Raw genomic sequence first — 26159 nt, 5'->3', positions numbered from 1 at the left:
GTTGTTTCTGAGTTAGACGATGATCATCCTTTATATATTGTTCAGTCTCCTGCTTCATAGAATCACAGGTCTCTCCACCACCACCACCACCATCATTGTCGCCTCAACCGTCACCACCTCCTATTGTGTACAAGCACCACTTCGGAAGGTTTGGGCCCCATCCCTTTCATCAACCTCTGCCTCCTCTTCTTCGTCGGCTGATCCTGCCCCAAGTAATCCTTCTTCTCTTGATGTTTCTTCTAATCTTGATGTACCTATTGCTCTTTGTAAGGGTGTTCGGAGTTGTACCCAACATCCTCTTTCTAATGTTGTGTCCTACTCTGGTTTATCCTCTACCTTTCATTCCTGTTTGAACACTATTGAGAGTCATCTTATTCCTAAGCCTGTTGCAGAGGCATTATCTAATCCTGGTTGGAGGGTTGCTATGACTGAGGAACTGTCGGCGTTGGAGGAAAATTAGACATGGGATCTTGTTCTGTTATCCTTTGGCAAATCAGCTATTGGTTGTCGATGGGTTTTTGTGGCAAAGGTGAATCCTGATGGTTCTTTGGCACGCTTGAAGGCCCGCCTTGTGGCCAAGGGCTATGCCTAGGTGTATGGCGTTGATTACTTGGACACTTTTTCTCCTGTGGCTAAGCTTACTTCTGTTCGTATATTGATTTCTCTTGATGCTACTCATCATTGGCCCCTATTTCAGTTGGATGTTAAAAATGCTTTCTTGCATGGGACTCTCCAAGAGAAGGTTTATATGGAGCAACCTCCTGGGTTTATTGCTCAGGGGGAGTATGGGATGGTGTGTAAGCTCAAGAAATCTTTGTATGGGCTGAAACAATAGCCTCGAGCATGGTTTGGTCGATTCACTGAAGTTGTCTTGGAGTTTGGACTGACCCCTTGCAATAGTGATCATTCTGTATTTTTCCGACATTCTGATGCAGGACGAATATTTCTTATTGCATATGTGGATGATATTGTTATTACAGAAGATGACTCTTCAGGAAGAGAAGTTAAAGATGCATTTACAACAAAAATTTCAGACTAAAGATTTGGGAAGATTGAAATTTTTTTGGGTGTGGAAGTGGCTCAGTCAAGGAAAGGAATTTCACTTTCACAGCGGAAGTAGTATTGATCTTCTTTCACAAAACAGATTGTTAGGCTCTAAACCTCTAGATACTCTCATGGATCCTAATTTAAAACTTACAGCTAATGGTGGTGATGTACTTGGTGATCCTGAGAAGTATCTGAGGCTTGTTGGGAAATCATAGTTATCAAGGCGGGAAGGCGACCATGGCGTTGGAGAGGGTCTAAAATCAAGGCGGCAAGGCACCTATGACCTATCTAGGTGCCCAAGGAGACCAACGAGTCTGGACGCCTAGGCGGCGCCTTGATAACTATGTGGGAAACTAAATGATTTGAATGTGACTCGACCTAACATTGCTTTTCCTGTTAGTGTTGTGAGTCAGTTTTTATCTGCTCCTCGGACATCTCATTAAGATGTTGTTATGCGTATCTTGTGGTACCTCAAGAAGGGTCCTGGACGTGGTCTACTACACTCGGATCATTGGTTGAGGGTTTTTCAGATGCTAACTGGGCTGGATCCCATGTTGACAGAAGGTCAACTATAGGTTACTACACATTTGTTAGAGGGTCTTATGTCATGGAAAAGCAAGAAACAAACAGTTGTGGCTCAATTCAGTGCAAAGTCAGAATAGCAAGCCATGGCGCATGTTACATGTGAGCTGATTGGGTGAAATAGTTGTTGACTGAGCTTGGGTTTACAAATGATTCCCCTATGCAATTGTGGTGTGATAATCAAGTTGTTGCCCATATTGCTTCAAATCCTGTGTTTCATGAAAGAACGAAACACATCCCTAAGTTTATTTATTCTAGCAGAAGAAGTTCTTAGTAGAGGTCTAAGAGCTATTATTCTCAAAGGACAGGCTAAGTACTTCCATGTTCCAAGGGGCTGTCCGAATATATCCAATAGTCTATATGTTGATGATACCATTATCTTTGCTAAAGCTTTTAAGTCTTCTATTATGCAGATAATGGGTTTCAAATCCAAGTATGAAACTTCTTCGGGCCAGTTAATTAACAAATCAAAGAGATGCTTCCTCATGTGCACAAAAACTCCAGAGCATAGAATCAAGCTGGTGGAAGATGCTATAGGTTTTAAAAGAGGATCTTTTCCTTTCATCTATTTGGGGGTTCCTATAATCAAAGGGAGGGCTAGAATTTGTCATTCTAATGGGGTTCTTGAAAAGGTTTCAAATAAGCTTGCAAGATGGAAAGGAAAGTTACTTTCAACAAAAGGTAAGATTATCCTAATTAAGCATGTTCTTTGCAGTATGCCCATTTATTTACTTTTTGCTTCTTTGGTTCCTTTTGGTATTTGGAAGAGATTAGAAAGCTTAATATCTAATTTCTTATGGGGTGAATCCGAGTTTGGAAGGAAACATCGTTGGGTCAGTTTCAGCTCTCTTTGTCTTCCTGTAACTGAAGGTGGAATAGGAATCAAATCTTTCAGAGAGATGGATAATTGCTTTCGGTTAAAGTCCTATGTTTCCTTTCCTTCCCCTAGCCAGCAAATTAGCTGATGCAGGGGTTTCTATTTTTTGTTTGGTTGCTCCCCCTTGAGGGCCCTGTCTTTTCCTTTCTTCATGGTAATGAATTTCTTATTCACCCAAAAAAAAATAATCTCGATTCGTTTCGGTGTTTCAGTCTGACCGAAATTTCGTCGAAATATGGTATTTTTTCTATGAGTTTTGCTTGGCCATTTGTGGGTGTAAAAGACGAAATGATCGAAATAACCAAAATTTCCGAAACGAAATAACCGAAATTTCCGAAACGAAATGACCGAAATTACCGAGATTCCCGAAATTTCCAAAACAAGATGATCGAAATTCCGAAATTTAACCGAAATCTTCGAAATATTGCATTTTTTACAATTCAAACTTGCGTTTCGTTTCGACTCAACCGAAATACTCGAAATACTCGAAATATTCGAGATTTCGACAGAGAGGAAACGAGTTTTTGAACTATGCTTGTGGAGGATTTGCACTAATAAATCACCATGGTCTACCTTTTTCAAATCAAAGTTTTTGAGAGGTGATCATTTATCTTTAGCTTCTTGTCCTATTAATGGTGCAAAAATTGGAAAAGACTTTTTGTCCATGGGAGATATTTTGTTTGAAAATTCCAAGTGGTTGGTGGGTAAAGGGAACATAAATTTCTGGTTGGACAAGTGGACAGATTATGGTCCTTTGATTGGTTGGATAAACAATGTTGATGGTGTTGATATAACTATGCAGGTTAAGGATGTTATTGATACTGATGGTTATTGGAACACCTCTCTATTACAGCAGCAAAATGTCCCAAATGATTTGCAAAATCACTTGAAATCAATAATTATTCCTATCTCTTCTGAGAAAGATAGACTTGTATGGATGCCTTCTTTGTCTGGTGAGTTCTCTATGAAGTCTACTTGGGAAGTTATTAGATCAAGATCAGAGAAGATTGGTTTGGATAAATGGGTCTGGGCCTATTCGGTTCTAATCAAGATATCTTTCTTCAACTGGAAGTTGTTAAAAGGTAGAATTCAGGTCTATAGATCCATCCAAAACTTGGGGATGAGAATTGCTTCCAAGTGCAACTGTTGTGCCAACCATCACATTGAAGACATTCATCATCTCTTTATGAAAAGTGTTCTCACTGAAAAGGTTTGGTGTTTCTTCTTCCAATTATTTGGTATCCATTGTGATAATTATCAAACCCTTTTCCAAAGAATTTGCTTTCTGCAACAGTTGTCAGATACAAAAAGGAATCAGATGGGTTTTGTTCTTGGCGTCCTCTCTAATTTTGTTCTCTGGGAAATTTGGAAGGAATGGAATTTCCGTCGTTTTGAAGGAAAATCCAACCCCTGTTCTGGTGTCATTAAAAAGGTTATGCACTGGTTATTTTCCATTCAAATGCCAAATGACTTCTCCACAAGTTTATCTGAACAAGACTTGAAGCTGCTATTATATATGAAAATCCCTATAGTAAAGGTCAAAATTAGAAGGATAACCTTTGTTAAGTGGATGCCAATCAGTGAGTTTGTCTTCACTTTAAATGTGGATGGAGCTGCAAAAGGTAATCCTGGGCCAGGTGATGGTGGGGGCTGCCTTAGGGACCAAAATGGTACTGTCCACTTTATTTTTGCTCATTTCTACGGAGTATGCTCTAATTATGTGGCAGATATGAGGGCGCTAATGGATGGTGTTTGTTATTGTTCTTTCGGTATCACGAGGTTTGCTGTTATCTCAGACTCAAAAGATATTGTGCACTGTGTTTCTGAGGGTAAAAATGCTCATTGGAATTCATGGTATTGGTGGAACTCTCTATCTAAGCTCATACCATCAGTGTCTATTTTTATTCGTCACTCAGTGAGGGAAACTAACCGAGTCGCTGATGCTTGTGCTAAATTTGATGTTAATAGTTGGTTCACGGAGTACACCTCTTTTCCAGACCCAATCAAGATTGCGATCAAGGATGATGAATCTCAAATCCCCTTCATTAGATTACAATAGTTTGGTCTAGTGTCTGATTTTTAAAGTCCATCTTTCCTTTGGTTATGTATTTGGGTTGGGTATTGGTTTTTATTTTCTAATTTTGTTTAGTCAATGGATGTCGCGTTTGGGGTTAGACGGTCCCCCCCCCCCCCATTTTTTCTCATATTTATTTTCTATCAATAAAATTTTAGGGTCTGGCCAAGGGTACCCAGATAAGTTCCTGGTTAAAAGAAAAAAAAAACGAAACACATCGAAGTAGATTGCCACTTTGTTCAAGAGAGGCTGCAACAAGGGCTCATTTCTCCTAGTCATGTTCGTACAGGGGAGCAACTTGCAGATTTGTTTACAAAGTCTTTGGGAAGTGCTAGAGTGGATTATATTGGTAACAAGCTGGGCATGATTAACATCTATGCTCCCGCTTGAGGGGGAGTGTAAGTAGAGACTATATAGAGTCTCGGTTAGTTAGGGGTAGTTTAGGCATTATGCTTTATTTTCTTCTTTCTTATTTTCCTATTGTGTCCCTTGGTTCCTTTAAGTGAATATATACTGAATGGAGTGGGAGCTCCAACACTAAGTTGAAACTCCCAAGGTTACACAAGCATATTGATTCTCATTGTTCTCTTCTTCTCCTCTTCTTCTCTTCTTCTTTTCTCTTTTATTATTACCTACAGAGGTTACTGCCAACCAAGGGTGCAAATCCAAAACACCATTTTGTGCGAATTTTTTTGCAATATGAAGGTACATATGTTTACTTAGCTTAAAACAAGGTTTCCATGAAGTATCAGAGCCTACTATGGCTGTTTGTTCACCGAAACGACCAATCGAAACATCCTGAGAAAATTTACACCATTTTGGCCGTCTCAGTATTGACCGAAACGGCGAAATGAAACTAGTTTGTGAAATAATATTAATTCTTCAATGCTTCAACCTTACCACCAACAACTTCCCCAAATTCAGGGAATTTTCTCACAAATCTGAATGAATAACTTGCCTTTCATCTGGATAAGATCCCTCTCTAGACAGCAAAGCACCCTCAAATCAGTCCCCCATAACTTGAGTAACTTCCAAATTCATATCTTCACACATCTCCTCCACATCAGCATGAATCCCATCTCCCTATAATTCCTCTTCAGGAACGTTAACCGTCATCACTTCCTCAATAATTCTAGTTGATTCCTCCTCAATCCCATCCAAAATAACAAACTCATTTTCATTCATAGTTGTCGTATTCATCCCCTTACCATTAACTTCTCCTCATCTAATTTCATTCCTATGTATACCATTTTGATTAAAAGAGGATTCACCATGATTACTTCCATCGGTTGAATTCAAAATCAAATTCAAATCTTGATTTTGAACAGAAGACAGATCATCTTGGGCACCAAGTAGAACACCACCTCTAGCCGCCAAAACAGGCTGAGCACCACCACCTTTTGGCAGAACATGCAGGGCACAACCCAAGATCACAGTACCTCCAGCAATACCATAATTCTTATGATGAACTTCAGCAACTTCTTCATATTGCATTGGACCACCCTTCTTTATGTAAACTGGCTGTCTAAAACCAGCCGCAGGTGTAGGGATTCTTCCCTACACCAGCCTAAGTAACCATCGGGTAGGTGTAGGGATGAATCCCTACACTAGCAACAATCGTGGGGATTTTTAGTATTTGTTTTATTTTTATTGAGTTGTAATCTAATTAGGATTCCTAGTGCAAATCTGAATCCTAATTAGAAGTCCTATGTTTTATTTTTATTGAGTTGTAATCTAATTAGGATTCCTAGTGCAAATCTGAATCCTAATTAGAAGTCCTAAGTCCTAGTTAGCATTCCTATTTTGAGTCCTAGTCCTAGTTGGCATTCCTATTTCTATTTTGAGTCCTAGTCATAGTTAGGATTTATTTTATGTCCAGCCTTGAAGGCTATATAATGTAAAGAGCTCCATTGAGCCCCCCACGATTTAATGAAGAAGATTATTGCTTTAATGCATTCCACTGTCCTGAGATAGGCTGTGAAGGTGAGGCTGAAATAGCCTTCACTAGTTCACTGTTTTCTCTCCTTCGAGTGCATTCAAGTTTGTCAAGTTTGTTGCTGCCGATTGTGTGAAGGTTCAAAGATTAGTTACTCAGATCTGTTCTCAGTCCAAGGATCCATCCAACACAAGTAAGCTTTCATCCCAATCCCCTAACCCTTCTTCTCCTATCTGTACCATCAAACCCTAACTCCATTAACCCTAACCCTCAGTTCATCTAAACCTCCATTCTGCCCTAACCGATTGCATTATATCCAAGCAGATTCTGGTTCTGGTTTTAGTTGGATTGACATCCATCTGGAATTACATTACTTCTTGACTCTCCATTACTTTCGAATCATCAAGCTCCCTTGTTGCCCACATTGAGTAGAACAATGACCAAAAACCTTACATTTTATACAATGAGGAGGTCTCCACTCATACCTTACCATCTGTTCATAGACTCTCCATTGTAAATAGGTATGGAAACGACCACATCATCCTCTGCCGACAATTCCACACATAATTGAGCAAAAGCCAATCATTCCTTGGTTTTTGTTCTATCAGTGAATAGAGGTTTTCCAAATATACTTCAGCCTGTGATCTTTATTTGACAATTTCTGAAGATAACCTTGAGAGAGGATCTCTATTACCTACAGTTATTTCACATGAAAGCTTTGATGGCTGAAACTATCTTATATGAAAGCTATTACCATTTAATGACAAACCTGACAATATATATTCATCAATTTGATTGATAGAATGAACACTTAACCCAAAAGTTGTAACCGGTAATGCCACCAATTATGTGAATATTTAAAGGCAGCACAAAATCATGCTATATGTCTGTCCAACTGCAGCAGCAAATCTAATCTTTTGGCAAAATCAATTGGTGATCTCTCTGCTTAGTTCCAATAGTGCCCCTCACTACATATATTTTCATCCACAAACCACCACCGAAATTCTAACTGGTAGATTAGGCATAAACCCTTAGCACATATCAAGCATCTAACAGAAGAAACATCCAACTAGTCATACCAGGTGAGATATTGAAAGATACAAACTCTTAATACCTCAGAAATGACAAAAGACAGTAGTTTGATAACCAGAAACATCCACCATCATCAACAAAGATTATTCTAATTATATCAAGAATTTCAAACAATCAAACACGACATTAAAAAATAAAAATAAAAAACATGAAATTAAGCTCCAAAGGAGCTCACAAAAACAACATAGCCTTATCCCAACTTAATGGGGTCGCTGCATGGATCCTAGAAAAGACAGCATATTAAAAACAGAAGATATCGATTTGAAAAAAAAAAAACCAAAAAAGAGAACCTGCCTACACAGCTTGGCACATGTGGTAGATAGAGCCTGGATGGCATTAGCGTACATCCTTCTCGTGTCAGAAACCTTAAATCTGGAGAAATCGCTTCCAATTACATGCAGAAACCCTTTCCACAGCTTGCAACTCCCAGGATGCCGCATAAGTATCTCCTGCCATCTTTCAACGAGGATTTCCGCGCTGTCTCTTCTCTGATAAGCCTTCAGAAGACTAAGCAATAGTTCTTCATTATCCGGATTAAGTTCAGTAGCCTTCTCCAGTATACTTATCTTCTTCTCAAGCGTCTGTAAACGAGCAGCTTTTTGTGGCTGCCTGCTTGCTATCTTATCCTGAAATTCTGCAAAGGATAACCAAACCCTTTCATCGTGAGGACATTCCCTTGACATCTTATTGAACTCCCTTGTTTTTCGTAATACTTCATCGTCCCATGACTCTTCAATCACCTCAATCTTTGATGGCGATCTACCATCGCCACTTTCACAAGAAGTTTCAAGCAAAGGAATAAATTCTCCAGGAACTATCAATGACTCGTCAAGGGCAATGATTTGAACACGCTTAAAGTCCTTGTGGCGTTCTATAGCTGAGAATTTTGTAGACCAATACCGCCCTCCGGACCTTAACTTACTGTCCAATGCATCAATATCTTCATCTCCACCTACTAACAAATCCCAATTTTTCCACCGGTACAAAGCTTTAGTATGAGCCCCAGATAATTTTGAAGAGTTATGAAGCTTGTAACGTGCAACGTCCATTCTACATTAAAGTGAACCCGTATCGTAAGCTCGAACGCACCCAAAGACAAACCGAAAACCATAAAATTTGCAATTTGGGAGATAAAAGTTAAATGAAAGTAGAAAATCCTGGTACCTGTAGAGACTTCCAAATGCCAAATTATCACGGTCACCGCGAGAATCGAAGTAATAATCCTTGGCAGGTTTGGTATCAGAACCCGCCCAAGCATGGACAGCCGATTTCCTGGAAGAATAATCGTCCGCCGCCGGGTCTCTCGATCTCCTCCTTTTGCGCTTCTTCTTCTTCTTCTTCTCTCCCCTCCTTTCGCGCCTGGACTCAGTATCTCGAACTTCATCAGATGCAGAAGATCCCAACAAATCGTAAGAAGGCTGTGGTTTCGCCAGGGAGATTGTCTCGGAGTCTTCTTCCTCTTCTTCTCGTTCTTGAGAAGTTATGTTATCGCGTGAAGCAAGAGATTCCTGGACAACGGAGAGGTCTGTGGTGAAGCTGGGGTTGTAAAGCCAATGAGGGTCCTTGGAACTGCTCTGTAGAGAGGCTTCTGAGAGAGGGAAAAGAGGGAATAGAGAAGGCTTTGGTTCTTCTTCAGCTTGTCTCGCATTCATTTCTGCTGATTCTCCCGCTTCCTCCATTTTCAGCCTCGACTCTAGCGAGGCCTCGCACAGAAGGGACTGGTTTTGTAGTTCTTGCCGGTTGCCACAGAGCGGTGACTTGTTGGACTATAAACTCCAATTCCCAACCTGATTGAACCGGAAGGAATCCGGTTGAACCATGTAATATACAAATGTTTTTCTCACTAATAGACCATCAGCCGACTGGTTTCCATTTTTATTTTTTTTTTGGAAAAAGGGAAAGAATTAAATTAATAAGAGGGGGATTTACATCCTTTTGGTATAAGTGACCTACAGCATCTTTATGAATTAAATGCTGAAGGGATTGGGGGAGGGTCTCTATACAAAGATCACATCTCCGAGTGAGACTGAACAAAGTTAGCAAACCAATTTGCACAGTGATTTCCTTCCCTAAAAATAAAATTGAAGAAAGAAGATCGAAAGTTAGCAACTAAGTATTTAATGATGTGGATAGTATCCCAAGTCTGCCGCTGAGAAGCGGTGATCCCAGTAATTCCATCTATTGCAGACTTGGAATCAGAATAGACTGTGATGCTATGGTAGCCTAAATTTTTTGCCGCAAGGAAGCCACAAAAGATTGCTTGAAGCGCGGCCTAATAGATAGAGATTGATGGGATGGCACCTACGTGGGCAAAGATAATGGAGCGATTTTGTAATCTGCCAATAGCTCCATAGCCTCCTAGACCATCTTTGAAGGGGTCGTCGCAGTTAACCGCTAGAACTCCAGAACTAGGGGGGATCCATTTGTGAAGGGTGCATCTCTTAATGGTGTATTGAGGGTGGATTCCCCAAGAGAGGACGAATCTTCTACTGTAGGGGTTATCCGGGATTTTTCGCTTATAAACCTTGAATCTAAGCCTAGTGTCTTGGGTCACTCTAGCCACAATGGCTTCAAGCTATTCTAGGTCCCCATTCTGCAGCCTAGAATTTCGCTCTACCCAGATCCTGTAGATAACAACGCACAGATTGAACTTCTTCACGAGTTGCGAAGGTTGATTGCCATTGAAATGATGGAGAAGCCAGGACACTTCGTCGTGCCAGGTAGTTTCGGGGGGTCGGATGTATCCATTGATCTTGAGGGTCTCTATCCAAATATTTGAAGCAAAAGGGTAGGAGCACATGAAGTGTTCAAAGGACTCATTGGTAACATGATAGAAGGTGCAGAGTTGATCTGGAAAAATACCCCAAGCATGGAGCTTGTCCTTAATTAGAAGAGCTCCTCACATAGCTAGCCAAGCTATGAAGCTAAACCGTGGCATGCGATTCTTGAACCACACTAAACCATGCCAACGAACATGATCCAAGCGTTAACGAAAAGACGACGACCAAAGAAGAAACAAAAGTTTCTACGAAAAATCTACAAACTCGCAAAGTTAGAAAATCTGTAAAAAAGAGGGATTAGTCCTCTTTTAAAAGAAGAGAAAATGGATGGTCTGGATCAAGCAAAATCAATGCTTTGAAGTAACGATTCGAAAGATCCCTCCTCCCCTAGAGGCTATGATAGGTTGTAGGTTCTAACCTAAGTGATTGGGAAGACGTTTTGTTTCATTCGTAAGGGTAACCACCCTTGGATTTTGCAAAAATGGTTGACAGAGGTAACATTACCTCAAGAAAGTATGCAAAATCAAATCTAGGATTCGAAGTGTTTGATATAACAACGTAGTTATTCGAAAAGATGGGATGTCAAGGCATTCAAATGTCTCAGCTCCAAACCACTTAGGGATAGGAATGCCCATCGGGACTCTTGCAATGTTCCGACCAACTTGTTGATTCAAGTGATCAATGAACGCTCAACCACACCTTGTCAAGTGGCTTCAAATTTTGACGGTCGGTCAAAGGTTGATCGGGAAACGGCTGGTCATTTGGGTTCATCATTCGCTCAATCTCCCGGCCTTACCAGCTCCCAGACAAGCCACGTCAGATCTGCTCCCACGAGCCTACATACGCCCTATTGAACATGAGGCATATGATATACCAAAAATAATTCGGGTTATGGATGATAGACACATGGCAGGGATATGGCAGAACAAGATATTTATAGGCCTCCTCTCACTATCCCCAAGATAATCATCATTACGGGGCTATTATCCTAAGTATCACAGGCCTACGCCTATGAGAGAAGCAAAGACATGATCGGCATGCGCATTTATGGCGAGTGACTTGGGAGCCAAGCCACACCATTCGCATCCCATACACGTCCTGTCTCTATGCAGGCAAAGCCGAAGTATACGACTCAGAATAATGATGTAGGGTGTAGGTTCATATATGGCTGGTTCTGTACCTACCGAAAGTCGTAGGCGTCCGACTGTCGGGCCATATTAGGCATTTATTATGGACATCCCTTTAGTCGAATCAACTTAAGCATTCAACACTGATTCGACAGGCTAACCATCCTATGTTGAGTGAGATATTCCTGCACTATTATCGGCGTGCAAATCTAAATCTTTTCTCCAATCCTACTATATATACAAGACAAGTATCTCAGGTAAAGGATTGGATGTTATTCGATTCAAACCACTATCCTTTCTCACTTGGTCTCTCACCTTGAACTGGTTGCTCTGAGAACTGATTCGGCATCAGAGGATCCCCTGGAGTCTTCTCCGGACCTCTTAAGCCTTTCTTGGTGTATGCTGGTACATCATTCTGACGGCCAAGATCTTCCTACAGTTTTCACCCGCATTAGGGGACAAGTAAAAAAATTTGTCAGTGCTAAAACTATGGCAGATTCTGTACTACTTTGGTGTTATGAAGGACAAACAATGTGGAGCTTCTATGACACAAACCAAGCATATGGGGTTAAGAAATTTTAGTTCTTTCAGAATATTTATACTCACTTATACACAAAGTAAATTTTTCTTAAGATATGCAGATTATATATGCATAAAAAGAATCTATAACCAAAAGGTGAGGTCAAAGAGGGAAGCCAGAAATTACTAGGCTAGTGTCTTTCCAAGGCCACATTGCTTTTTGGATAAAAGAGCAATACACCTGAAAGATAAAAAAAAAACTTGGAGATTTTCTTATTGACGTTGTCAAGTTCTAGATACACCTATACAAAGGATTAAAAAGTAAAGTTGAAGAAATTTTGGGAATAAGATAAGGGACAATCAAAAGGTGTTGAATTCACATAACAAGGGGTTTCCAAAGTCCAAATGTGATTAGTTGGATGCCATACAAAAAAACTTCTTGCATGGATATAGTCCATGACTTGTGGTTTCAAAGACATTAAACATGGCTTTGATCACGAAGTTTGATGGCATTTTATTAGGTTCACCAACGACTCGCAGTAATTCTCAATCTTAAAAGCTAAACCACAGTTAATCTTTTTTGAGATGTGAAATAGAACAGAACACTTCAACTATTTGAAGGGGATCTTGAGTTCTCATGAAATTTTAAGATTGGAACATGTTGGGCAATTCTACTAATTGATGTTTGGTCTCAGCCATTGGGTCTCAGCTTGCAAGGATTTTCATAGACACACCTGTGACAAAAGAACTGAAGGTTTTGTAGTCACAGAACTTATAGCTGAACAAAACGAATAATTGGTGCATCAAATATGTTAAATATTAAATATGTTAAATTCATGCAGCCCCGGTGGGTTAAGAGCTTACTAAAAAACTCATAACTGTAGATGATGTTTTTCCTTCCTGTGAAGAGGCCAAGACCTGGATTACTTACTCTTCAATTGCAAATGCTCAAAATGCTATTTTGGCACTACCTTTTCCATACCATAAATCAGGTAGCAGTACTACTCTTAATTTTAATATGTTTATATATTGATTAAGTGGCACAAATGTTGATATATATAGAGCGAGAGTTCTAAACATGCCTTTCACCAGATTGTGTGGTCTCTATATCCACAAAAAATGATTCTTATGCACATTTTTGCAGTATACAATCCACCTGCTCAGCAACACAGTAGGGTTTGGGGTCACATGGACAGGGAAGACACGCAAGATCACTCCGAATCTCTGATACCTTTGCTGCAATTTCATTTCCTTTTTCTCACTGCAAAAAAGGCTCAGCTCAGAGCCATCATATATACCACAAAAATGTTACATAAGTTTCAGTGCAGTTGCTCTTATTGTTCCCTTTTTTTGTGTGTGTTTAATGTGAAGCATCTGTTGCTGATTTCCCTTGGTCCTACTTGGCATGTTCCAAGGGACTTCGCTGTATGAAGAGACCTTCAATCTTGAGGTGATAGTGGGATATGAATTCAATATCATCCTGGAAGACCAATCTGGCCACACCTCAGGCAAATTTTGCAGCTAGGAACTGTTATTCAGACCTTTGTCATCTTCACCATCACGATGTGCTATTGAAGTTACATTACAGGGTTGTGAGTCTAACTCATCTAATTATCAAGATGAATGAATTAGCTGACTTCCAAAAAAGTTAAAAGACACACACAAAGTGATATCACAATTTTTCTTCTCTTTCTTTTTTGATAATAAATTGATAACAAGATAGAGGAAAGCTACACTTCATTGGGGTTGTTCCCACACAAAAAACCATGGCTTCATTGCAAAACGAGTCCAAGGATCTGCATTACATGCCTACATGATAATAATACATCCAACAGTTTATAAAGGGGCAAAACAGCTCATGTTACGCACTAGACCATTCCAACGCTTCAATCCGATGCTGCCACTTCCATATCTCAGAACCAACCAAATGCCCGGTAAGCAGCTATTGCAAAAGCAATTACTAGAAACCCTTAAAGAATAATCACATCATATACAACAGAGTGAAGATCGTTCCCATCATAGAAGCCAGCATTAAAACCTAGAGCACTTGGGGCAGCAAAAATTACATTCCAAGTTACAGCAAGTAAACATACAACTTGACAATTTTGTTTAGGCAGGAGACGTTGAGATTCCAACCAAGTACACCTTCCTATGCATCTCAAACATGTGGGAAGGCCAAATCCATGCAGCCAGCACCTGTGGTAAATCACACTTCTGATTGTTCCACAGGGTAACAGGTGTTCATCACATATCTCACATCTGGGGTTCAACGGTCAAGATGAGATTGGCTCATATGGAAAAGAGAGCCATGGGTGCTTCAAAGCTTCAGATGCTGTTGGACGCTTCTTTGGGTTTATTTCAAGGAGATGGGCAACAAAGTCAATGAAACCTTGATCCCCCATTGGCAACCGGTGCCGTAGGGATGTTTTCTTGGGAATCAGGTATTCCAGTCTGTTGGTCTCCTGAAAGAAAACAGGACACAAGCACAAAACACTATAATCAGAAAACCCAAACAATGTCTTACAACTAATTTGGTTATTTATTTGAATGTGACTTTTTTTTTTAAAAATTTGGGGGGTTGGGGGAGGATAAAGGCAGATAAAAAACCAGGCCTAACGGAATACATCCTGCAGGCTTTACCAGCACAATTGCTCAGGGCCACAGGCTCCTGCAATTCCAGTTTAAATAAAGAAATTTATGCAGAACTATAAACCCCGATTCCAATATGTAATATTCAAGGAGTACCAGAGGAGACACGAGCAGAACACCTAGTATGAATTATTCAATAGATACATCGAAGAGATACAGGTTAAGAACTGGCCCAACTTGATAATCGTCTTAACAATGCAACCAAGTACAAAGAAATATATTTGTAGTGGAAGTTTTGGTCGCAAGGCTGTTGGACCTTTTGTATAAGTATCAGAGGGGCATTTTAATAGATAGACTGGGTCTTGAACAATCTCTGTTGGATATTATTAGATTGTGGATTCCAAACAGAAGATTAGTTCCACAGGTACCAGTACACTAAGCAAGAAGTATAACTCCCAAGCCCAGCATAATTATCTTCAGATTTGAACTGCAAAATAAGTACCAGCGCATAGATACTTGAAGAAAAAATTGGGTAGTCCAAGCCTTAAGAAAGTACTTTTAAAGGGTCACACGGTGATTGTGAATTTGTAACATATCAGACAATCAAGGTGCTCTAGAACATGAACAAGTGGTTCAATTACTCCAGGAAAATGACAAAAAGGTAGCCACAATTATTTTATACCATTCAGTACACCATTGATGGCAACCAACCCTAAAGCCCGAGCTTCAGTGCAGTGGTGGGGTGTTCATAGAAAAGAAGGCGTCATCCAACGAGTGGCAGATTTGGATGGAGTCTCGCTTGGATGCTGGGGAGATCCATAAATCTGGACAAAGTCTCGCTCATAAAGGAAGAATACATGCGCTACGGCTTACGCAGTTGATCAGATTAGATAGCCCTTCGGGCAACCAACCAAACCCGGCACATCAAATTCTGATCAACAACTTGGAGGTATGGCTGAGTGGCTTAAGGCATTGGTTTGCTAAATCGACATACAAGAAGATTGTATCATGGGTTCAAATCCCATTTCCTCCGGCACCATTGGAACGGGCGGGCGAAATAATATTCCCAGCAGCCGCACACTACCTGACCGATGTGGGACTAACCCCCCCCCCCCCCCAAAATTCCTGGCCATGGTGGAGCGCACTCACTGCATCAATTCTCCCTAGTTTTGGGCCATGGACTCCCATATGGCTGGTGCACGGACAAGCCGCTCTGAAACCATTTGACAATATCCAACCCAAAAGCTTAAGCCTCAAGGTGGAGAGGCCCTTCCCATGGTCATAAGCCCAGCAACCGCACACTACCTGACCGATGTGGGGCTAAACCACCCCTCCCCACTTCCTAGCCATAGAATGCACTCACTGCATGAACCACTTTTTGCAAGTCGTTTATTTAGTTTATGACCACATAGGATGCTAAAAGATCATTCTAGAAGCAGATCAAGCACGCCAATGCATCGAACAATAAAAACCTAGTAGTTCTAAATAACTGTTTAAGAAAGCTATAGATGAATAGAAACTGCTTACCCCTTAATTGATTCCTATAGTTTCAAAGATACGTTATGGAGGGATGGCAAAGAACAGACACCAACAACAACTATGCCTTATCCCAACTAAATGGGGTTGGCTTGGCAAAGAATAGAATAAAAATATTTATATGCTTTACTAGAGGGAGGGCGATTGAGAAGCTCAAATGATTAACTAGACCCACCCCTATAGCCTTACACGGGTAGGTGTACCATAGGCTTTGACAGGTATGGGAGGTGGGTTTAGACATGATAACTTTTGATAGGTTTTGGTTGACCAATGCTATAGAAGTATAAAGCTTATGAGTCGCATAATGAAACTTTGGGAGAAGGTTATTGAGGCCCGTTTGCAAAGAGAGACTCATTTCTTGGTGAACCAATTTGGTTGTATGCCAAGTAGATCCACGATATAAGTTATCTACTTTTGAGGTGGCTCATGGAAACAAATAGAGATAACAAGAAGGATCTCCATTTGGAAATATTGACCTAGAAAAAGATATGACCGAGTCCCTAGAGATTTAATCCAGCATGTTCTACTGAAGAGAGGGGTGTTGAGTAAATATGTAGATGTTATTAAAGATATATATGAGTGGTGACTAGTGTGAGATCTATGGGAGGTCTAGGCAAGGAATTCCCAATTACGATTGAGCTACATCAGGGATCAGCCTCAAGCCCTTATCTATTAGCGCTTATCATGGACGACCTAACCAAGAACATCCAAGATGAGGTCCCATGGTGTATGCTCTTTGCCGATGATATCGTTTTGGTGGATGAGACGAAAACAAGGACTAACGCGAAGTTAGAGTTATGGAGACCAACCTTGGAAACAAGAGGATTTAAGATTAGTAGAACGAAGGAGTATATGAGGTGTAAGTTTAGTCACACTATGACGGATACTGACATAGTGCGAATTGAGGAACAAGAGATACCGCAAAGTGACTATTTTAGATATATGGGATCGATCATAAATAAAGAAGGTGACATAGAGGAGGATGTTTCTCAGAGAATTAAAGTGGGATGGTTAAAGTGGAGAGGTGCATCTAGAGTGCTGTGTGACCGACGTATTCCTTTAAAGCTTAAAGGAAAGTTCTATAGGACTGTTGTACGACAATCTATGATATATGGGGCCAAATGTTGGACAGTTACGAAATGTTATATTGAGAAGCTATGTGTAGCAGAGATGAGGATGTTAAGATGGATGTGCGGAAAAACTAGGAGGGAAAAAGTACAGAATGAATGTATAAGAGCCGACTTGGGAATTGCCCCGATCAATGACAAGCTCCGTGAGAGTCGTTTGAGGTGGTTTGGTCATGTTCAACGGAGGCCAAGGGACGCCCCAGTAAGGAGTGATATGATCCCAATAGAAAGAACTAAAAGAGCTAGGGGCAGGCCTAAAATGGCCATAGGAGAAGTTGTGAGGAAGGAGATGCATAGTATAGGTCTTGTTCCAAGTATGACCTCGGATAGAGCTTATTGGAGAGCAAGGATCCATTTAGCAGACCCCATTTAGCTGAGATTTTCCCGACTTGCTGGGCTGTGACGCTTTCCTCTTACTTTCATTTTTCCTTATTTGTCTTTTCCCATTTTTCTTCTCTCATCTCACCCCCGCCCCTCTTTTCTCATTTATTCATTCCCTTTTTGTTAGACCTCAGTTTTCCCCACATTGTTTTGACTGGATCCATGTAGCCGACCCCATTAAGTTGGGATAAGGCTAGGTTCGTTGTTGTTGTAGGTTGATATATGGTTTAGTCCTACCCAAAACTCCATAAGGACTATTATACCTATGATTCCTATTGTTTCATGAGAAGCTTCACTCTTTTTTAAGAAAAAAGTTGATTTGGTATGTTTCTTCTGTGTGTTGTGAAATTGAAGACAGCATTAGAAACCCCTCATGTTCTTTTGATTGACAGAAACCTTCCACTGATATTTCACTCACTTTCTCCTTTGAGGTCATCTTTCAACCATTTAGATGTGTCATAGTGTGGAGCTTTACCAGAGCCCTCTCCATTACACTGTACCATGCGACAAGAGTATGTGAGGTGGGGTGGGAATAGGTTTGTGTTTTATAATTGAAGAGACAAGGAAATTTATTTTTCAAACCCATGACAGGATGGGGCAGGTTTGTTTCCTTGGGAGTTAAGGTCATAGGAGGATTATGCACAACCTACGTCCTGCTACCATTACTATAATTTAAATTACAATTATTATTTTTATGGTGGTATTTCTCACCCTTGGATGTACATTTCTCTTGAGAAAAAGTACATATCTATAACATCAATTAAATTACCAGTTTCAGTAGACTATCAAAACGAAGGGGGACAAATAGGTTACCTGATTCCTTTCATAAAGCATGTGATTTTTGGTGAAATATTTGTATGTATCCCGTCCCTTTGCAAGCATGTCTTGGTCAATGGGACCTATGATTCCAATTACACGTGCAAGTAGAGTTGCAGGTGAATCATTTTGGAAGAGAACCTGTGGCAAGAAAATTCAAATTTACTGTCATTTTAAACCTAAAGGCCATGACAGATTATTCCAAGAAAACAGACCAAAACAAGGGAATCTGGATTTATTTATTGACGAAACAAGCAATATTGATATCATGATCACATGTAGAGTAAGTTATATATGCTCAATCATAATAAAAATCCTACAAAACAATTACACACGAATTTTAGGGTAACAAAAAATCGTACAAAACAATTACACACGAGTTTTAAGGGTAACAAGACTAAGAGCCTAACGTTGATTCTGTCACATCAGTTCTCAACTTTGTACATTTTTATACTCACAAACTTCAGAATCCTCATGATAATTGAGGTAAAAAAGTCGGTCTTTGGACATAGATCGATTTCGATAAATTTGTAAAGAAACAGATAATTAGCAACTCTTGATGATATATAAGTGAAAGGAAAAGAAACAATTCTTGTTAGTAGTGGAGAAATGATTCCCAAAACGGGACGTAAAAAAGAAGAAAAAATTCAAACTGGAGAACTGCAACTGACAACATTAAGTTCTGACATTGAAACTTTTTCCTTACTGCTCTTACTGAATCAGGATATAAGGATAAACAGTTTGAGCAATTTCCCTGATACACGTTCTCGTAAAAAATTTGAGAAGCAAACCTACAAATCGCAAACTAAAGCAAGAGTCTAAGACATAGAATCACTATACTTTCAGTCATTCAACTCAACTCAGCACAGCCTTATCCCAACTGTTAGTAGGGACTGTTTTATGTATTCTGTTTAGGGGTAGTTTGGGTATTTTCTGTTTTCTTATTTCCTAGTGAGTAACTTAAATCGCTATATATATATATATATATATATGAATGAAAGGGGAGCTCACACATCAAGTGGAAGATTCCCAAGGTTACACAAACATATTGGCTCCACCTCTCTTCTCTTCTCTTCTTTCTCTCTTCTCCTCTCTTCTCTTTTACCATTTACATGGTATCAGAGCAAGATCTCTAGGGACTGCTACAACTTTCCTAGTTCCTAGTATCCTGTCTCCTCCCTTTCTAGTTTTCAATCATCATTGATTGATTCTTTTTTGCTTGAGTTTTGAGAGTTTCTTCAGTTTTTGTTTGAAAGGGGTGCAGCATCCTATGCTGTATTTTCAAACTATTTAGAGACTAGTTCATGGTTGAAGATTGAGAACTAGGTCTCTTTTATGGTTGGTTATTGATGTATGAAGTGGAGAATGCATTGAAGAGCTTAGAAAGCAAGTTTGATCGATTTTTGGGGGCAGAGCTGAGATCGAAATCGAGTTTATTTTTATTAGAGAGTGATTGGAGATTGATTCTCATCACAATAGAAGATGGAAATGAAGTTTGCTTCACGGTCTTGAGCTTTGGCATCAACCTTCAAGGTGTTGAGATCGACTTATCAGGGTTTTGGAGCTGAGATCGACATTTTCAGTCTTGTAGATATTTCTCTGTTTTGTTTTTTGGTACGTATTACATCTTCATTCCACTTGGTGTTTGTGGCAATGGCTGAACCAACAAAGAATGTTGTTTGTGAGGTTGTGTCTTCACCATCCAACCGTATTATTGAGAAGAAGAAGTTAGAAGGAATCACCAACTTTCAACAATGGAAGTAGATTGTTAGGTTGGTGTTGATTGGTCGTGACCAACAAGACCATTTGACCAAGACTAAACCGGCAGATGATGCATTGTGGGATACCATTGATGCACGTATTTTGGGACAATTGTTGAACTCTACGGAAAATCAGATTGTTGATTTGGTGACCCATATTGATACAGTTAAGAAGTTATGGGATTATTTGAATGTACTGTACTCTGGGCAGAACAACTTGTCTCGTATCTATGAGTTATCTCAAGAGTTTTATAGAGCTGACTGAAAGGGTCGCCCCTTGACTCAGTACTTTGCTGATTTTAAGAGGATGTATGAGGAGCTGAATTCCCTACTTCCTATCACTTCTGATGTGCAATAGATGCAGAACCAGCAAGAGCAACTCGCAGTCATGGGATTTCTGGGTGGTCTTGGGGAAAGGAGTTTGATTTTGTTCGTTCCCAGATTCTTGGTGGTGATAAGGTAGCCACACTTTCAGACACTTTTTCACGAGTTCTACGCGTATCTCGTGAGAACTACTGTAGATAGTTCGGCCTTGGCCTCTTACACACCATCCCGTAGTGGGACAGGGATTGGTGGTAGCCATGGCCGTGGGGGTGGTTCTGGCAAAGCCGCTATATCTTGGAAAGCTCCTACTTCTGGTTCAGATTCTTCAAGCATGGTAAAGACCTGTCACCATTATGGTCGCACTAGACAAATTCAATGCTTCTGTTGAAAACTTCTTGGCAAACCACCACCACAACAGTTTGCCAATTCTGCTGCCATTACTGAATCTACTGTTCCATCACCTTCTCCTTTTGAGGGTAAGACTATGAAGATGTCTGACGAGGATTATGCCCGCTTTACTTAGTTCCATATCTCTCAATCTTCCCAGCCTTCTACTACTACCTTTGGTCAAACAGGTAATGTCACTGCATGTCCTGACTACTCCTCGCCCCTGGATCATTGATTCAAGAGCCTCGGACCACATGATTGGGGTCTCAAGAATATTTTCTTCCTTCCATACATCATCCTATAATGTTACTTTAGTTGATGGTTCTTTGGCTCAGTAACTGGTACAGACACTGTTCAAGCCACTCCTTTATCCTTATCATTTGTTCTCTATTTACCTAAGTTCCCTTTTAACCTCCAAGACGTTACTCAGCTTACTAAAACTTATAATTGTTTTGTAACTTTTCTCTTTGATTCATGTATCTTTCAAGACTTTACAATGAAGAAGACAATTGGTAGAGGTCGTGAGTAAAGGGGGTTGTACCTATTGGAAGACACGTTGTCTGGGGCATGTTCGAGTTTGGCATCTCGTCACCAAGTACATTGTCGCTTGGGTCATCCATCATTACAGAATTTAAGGATTTTAGATCCTCGCTTTCAGTCTCTTTCTAGTCTACATTGTGAGTCTTGTCAATTTGGGAAGTTACATCGTGTAAGCTATCCCCCTAGAGTCAACCCACGGTCCAATCAACCTTTTGTTTTAGTTCATTCAGATGTATGGGGTCCTTACTACTCCAAAGTTACTTGGCTTTACTTAATGAAGAATCGTTCTGCGTTATTTTCTATTTTTTGTGCATTAGTGAATGAAGTTAACACTCAATTTAGTACTTCTTTGCGTGTTTTTCGTAGTGATAATGCTAAAGAATATTTTTTTGCTCCTTTCACTGATTTTATGACTGTGGAATTTTACATCAATCTTATTGTACCGACACCCCAGAACAAAATGGTGTGGTAGAAAGGACAAACAGACATTTGATGGAAGTCACACGGTCTCTTTTATTTGAGATGAGGGTGGTCAAACCCTTTTGGGTTGATGCTGTTTTAACAGCCTATTATCTAATCAACCGCATGCCTTCTTCTATCTTACATGGTACGATACCTGATACTCTATTGTTTCCTTCTGCTCCCTTATTTGCCTTACCACCACGTCTCTTTGGCAGTGTTTGTTTCACTCGTGAACATCGTCCAAATATCTCTAAGTTATATCCTAAGGGTCTTAAATGCTTCATTGTGGGTTATTCTCGTACTCAAAAGGGTTATCGTTGTTATTCCTTTGAGTTACAAAAGTATTTTGTTACAGCTGATGTTTCCTTCTTTGAGTCTACTTATACGGCTTCTCCTGTTGTTGACTCTAAATTGGACGATGATCTTCCACTTTATATTGTTCAGTCTTCTACTCCACAGTTTTCTCCACCTACACCACAACCGCCATCTCCGCCACCGCCACCTGCTGTTGTGTACCAACGCCATCTTCGAAAGGTGTGTCCCCCTGTTATACCCATGCCCAAAAATCCAGGCTAATTTGAATTTTTGGTTGTAGGTACGGAACCTGAGGTCAAAACTACCAGTACCTTGTGGAGCATTGACCAAGTGGTCAAGATAAATGACGTAATGTAATGCCCGCATCTTTGTATTAATGTTACCCACTAACTTTGACTACCAAAGGTGCATCGCCGGTCTAACCTGGCAATCAGTAAACAATAAAACGATTTATATTTGTAATATAGGGGCACTAAGGTAATTATACCAACTTGAGAAAATTGAGTAGTGACAACGTGAAATAATGTATAGAATCAACAAATTATTGAGAAAAAACTTGAAACGAAACCTATACACCTGACAGAAGTCGATTCCGGGTTTCCTAGTCAAAATTTCGATCAAAATAGTAAGAACAAAAGAATAAAATAATTTATGCTTGAAAAGTTAGCAAATTAGTGTCTTAGCCCACTGGTTGTTACTTTGGCTATTTAAGTGAGAGGTCTCAAGTTCAAATCCTCACCCATGTACATTTTACATATACATAAATTTAAAATAAATTAAATAAAAGACAATGATGAGGTGGAAATTCAACTTTTAAAACAAATAAGCATGTGGGGCCCAGCTGCTGTGGCAGCCACATGGCACACTCAAGCATAGTGACCTATGTTGCATGTTCCATGCATACAATAGTAGGATGCCACATGGCATCCCATGTGGGAGGACTCTATTGGTGAGAATTAAGAAATTTCAAATTAATAAATAGGTGGCAAGTTGGGATAGGCTACATATAATTGAAATAAAACTTTAGACTAAAGGGTAATTAAGTCTTTTCACTTTATAAGGATACCTTGGTCAAAAAAGAAGACTAATCACTATTGGTGGAAAATGGAGGCAAGGTAGGGTATGACTCGAATTTCATAGGGTTGGTACTTCATTTAGAGTACGGGGACATTGATGTCCTTACACATTTAGATGGGTACCCAAGAGGCCAACATACTAAATAAAAGAAAAATATAACATATTGGCTATACAAGGATAAAGGAGGGGTAAAATAGTATTTTCATAAATCAAATCCAATTAAAAAGAAAAACAAAATATAAAGGAAACCCATATTCATTGGTTTCATTTCTGCAAGTTTGAAAACGAAGAAGAACTTGAAGGAAAGAGAGAGAGAGGAAGAAAAAGAAGAAGGGGAAGAAAGGGAAGAGATCAACAAAGGGATTGGGAGGAGGACAAGAAGAGGAAGGAAGTGGGACTTGGATGCCAAACCCCAAACCTGAGGTAAGAGGCCTCATTTCTTCCATTCTCTCCTCCCTAACCAGTCTGTTTTCAGAAATTTTTTGTGAAACCAAAACCCCTCCTGTTTGTCCAGTCGAATTTAGAGGAAATAATGTGAACTCCACCAATTTGCCTTCAGATCCAAGGTAAAATTTCCTAAAACTAATCTTTTCCCTCTTCACTTCTTTCTAGACCTAAAAAATAGTTATTGCAATACTGGATTAGCTAAAGATTTATTCTTCTATTCTATATGCTTAGGTAATTAACTCGAAATAGGTGAATTAGACGTCAATTCTATGCATGCATGCTCTGTTCTACCCAAATTTCGTGTCTTAATCTTCTCCTAGGTTTAGAACTGTCCACAGATCCTATTTGGGTTTGTGGATGAATCATCTAAATCTTGCATGTGTGATATGACATGGTGAGAACTACCAGTACCATCAATGAATCTAAGCCATTCTATTCTCTAATTCTCTCTTTCTAACCCACAGTTCTCCTAACACAAAATAGCAAGGTTGGATGTCATTGATTTTTATGGAGACCACAACACATAGCAGATTTGAAGATTGAATAGAGTGGAATAGTTGAGTAATGGTTTGAGTAGCCTGTGTAGTTGTGTGTGTGCACTCTTCTCCCCCCCCCCCCCCAACCCTTATGTGATTTCCCCTCTCCCTTGCAACATTGATTCTTCCCAGGTTTCCCCCCCTTCTCTTAACCGGCCCTCCACCAAGAAGCAGACAAATCCAACTGATGAGCCTGAGGTGTAAGAGCTGAAGCCGCAGGGTGACAATCCTCTAGCAGATATAAACCACCTCTACCAATCGTTCTCCCCGTCACCAAGTCCTGAAACACACAGTGAGATGGAAAGGTGACCTTACAATTCAAGTCTCGAAGTGATGCTACTAATAGAAAGAAGATTAGTAGAAAAATTGGGAACATGAAGAACAGACGATAAAGGTAGAGAGGTAGAACACTGAATGAATTCTTTCCTAGAGACAAAGGAAAAGGAGCCATTAGCAACCCGAACACGTTCTTTACCTGAACCTGGATAAAAGTTAGAAAATTGACTAGAGGAACCAATCACATGATCTGTGGTCGGAGTCAATTATCCAAGGAGAGGAAAGAGCATAAGCACAATGACCAATAAAAGAGAGATACCTGAAAGCACAAAGTTGGAGCAAGAAGAGGTCAAACTAGATGTGGCAGATGCAGCAAGAGATGGTGATGAAGAGGAAGGGGAGTCCAACCTCGACATCAGAAGGCAGAGAACCTGCAACTCATCCTGGGAAAGCTGGCCATCTGTGGATGCGGGAGGAGTCACCTCAGTATGGTGTGCATGAGCTGGGTCCAAAGAGTGGAACAATCCCCATCACATGAAGGACAACTAGTAGAATGAGTGGAAACATCCCTGGATTGAGAACCAGAGCCAGTGTAGAGAGTTGATCTCTCCTGAGAAACGGGCTGTAGCATCGCTGTCCAACGGCTCTCCTCAAGCTGAACAAGAGCATAGGACTGCTCCAAGGAAGGGAACAGATCCCGACTGAGAACCTGGTACTGTATATGATCATACTCAACATTTAATCCTGCCAGAAAATCATAAACACGGATCATATCTTCACGTTTCTTGAAGTTGGCAGCATCGGTAGAACATGTAGCCTGAAAGGTCTCATACAAATCAAGTTCCTGCCACATGTTGCGCAACTCAGAATAGTACTAGGACAAGGACATCTCCTTTTGGGTGGTTCCATGAATTCGCTTCTGCAACTCATAGACTTGAGCAGTGTTTCCAACCTGGGAGTAGGTTTCCTTGGCTGCATTCCAAATCTTCTCAGCAGAGTCCAAGAGAAGATAACCACAAGCAATCGAAGGTTGCATAGAGTTAATCAAGAAGGGCATGACAAACGAGTCATCAGAAATCCATTTCTGTAACGAAGTACCAGCAGTCGTAGGCTTCACAACTTCACCCACGAGCAACAATTGAGAGGAAGCAAGAGTGTGACCACATCAAATAGTTTCCGCCATCCATCATGATGGAGCTAACTGGGAATGCAGGAAACTCGCTATGAGTGTTGCGACTCACACCTTCAGTGTTCGTGGATTGGTACTTTCGCCAGACATGATTGCCGATCAAAGAACCCAACTGCTCGCTACAGCACGGTAAAATTGAAAAAGCAGCTGAAGCAAAGGAGCATCACAAGGAAAACAACTCCAGCGGAAAAAGAAATCGCTGGTTTAGGCCATACGATGCAAACCAAACACAAAAAGGGACCCTCGGTGGAAAAAAAGAGAACCACCGAGGATTAGATCATGTAGAAGACCCCGGGAGAAGAGAAGAGGGCTGTAGAAGAGAGAGGGAAGGTGGAGTCCTGTCAGTAGAGAAAAGAAGTCACG

General features: G+C 40.3%; 2 protein-coding genes across 3 annotated transcripts in view; both read right to left on the bottom strand.

The window, feature by feature from the left end:
- LOC122668135 (nuclear exosome regulator NRDE2) overlaps positions 1-9375 on the bottom strand; it is a 93495-nt gene extending 84120 nt beyond the window's left edge. Inside the window, exons 1-2 of the mRNA XM_043864715.1 lie at positions 8773-9375; positions 7899-8658 (exon numbers count right to left, since the gene is read on the bottom strand). Coding sequence (XP_043720650.1) covers positions 7899-8658; positions 8773-9287 — 1275 coding nt within the window. The 5' untranslated portion in view covers positions 9288-9375. The remainder of the gene's footprint in view (positions 1-7898; positions 8659-8772) is intronic.
- A 4395-nt stretch (positions 9376-13770) lies between these two features.
- LOC122668134 overlaps positions 13771-26159 on the bottom strand; it is a 56616-nt gene continuing 44227 nt past the window's right edge. For both annotated transcript variants that reach the window (XM_043864713.1, XM_043864714.1), the window contains 2 exons: positions 18481-18624; positions 13771-14496 (listed from right to left, as the gene is read on the bottom strand). In XM_043864713.1, the coding sequence (XP_043720648.1) occupies positions 14308-14496; positions 18481-18624 (333 nt within the window). In that variant the 3' untranslated portion in view covers positions 13771-14307. The remainder of the gene's footprint in view (positions 14497-18480; positions 18625-26159) is intronic.

This window comes from Telopea speciosissima, chromosome 7 (genome assembly GCF_018873765.1).
Source record: "Telopea speciosissima isolate NSW1024214 ecotype Mountain lineage chromosome 7, Tspe_v1, whole genome shotgun sequence".
Classification (NCBI taxonomy): domain Eukaryota; kingdom Viridiplantae; phylum Streptophyta; class Magnoliopsida; order Proteales; family Proteaceae; genus Telopea; species Telopea speciosissima.
Note: the sequence above shows the minus strand (reverse complement) of the source record. Positions and strands in the feature narration are given on the sequence as shown.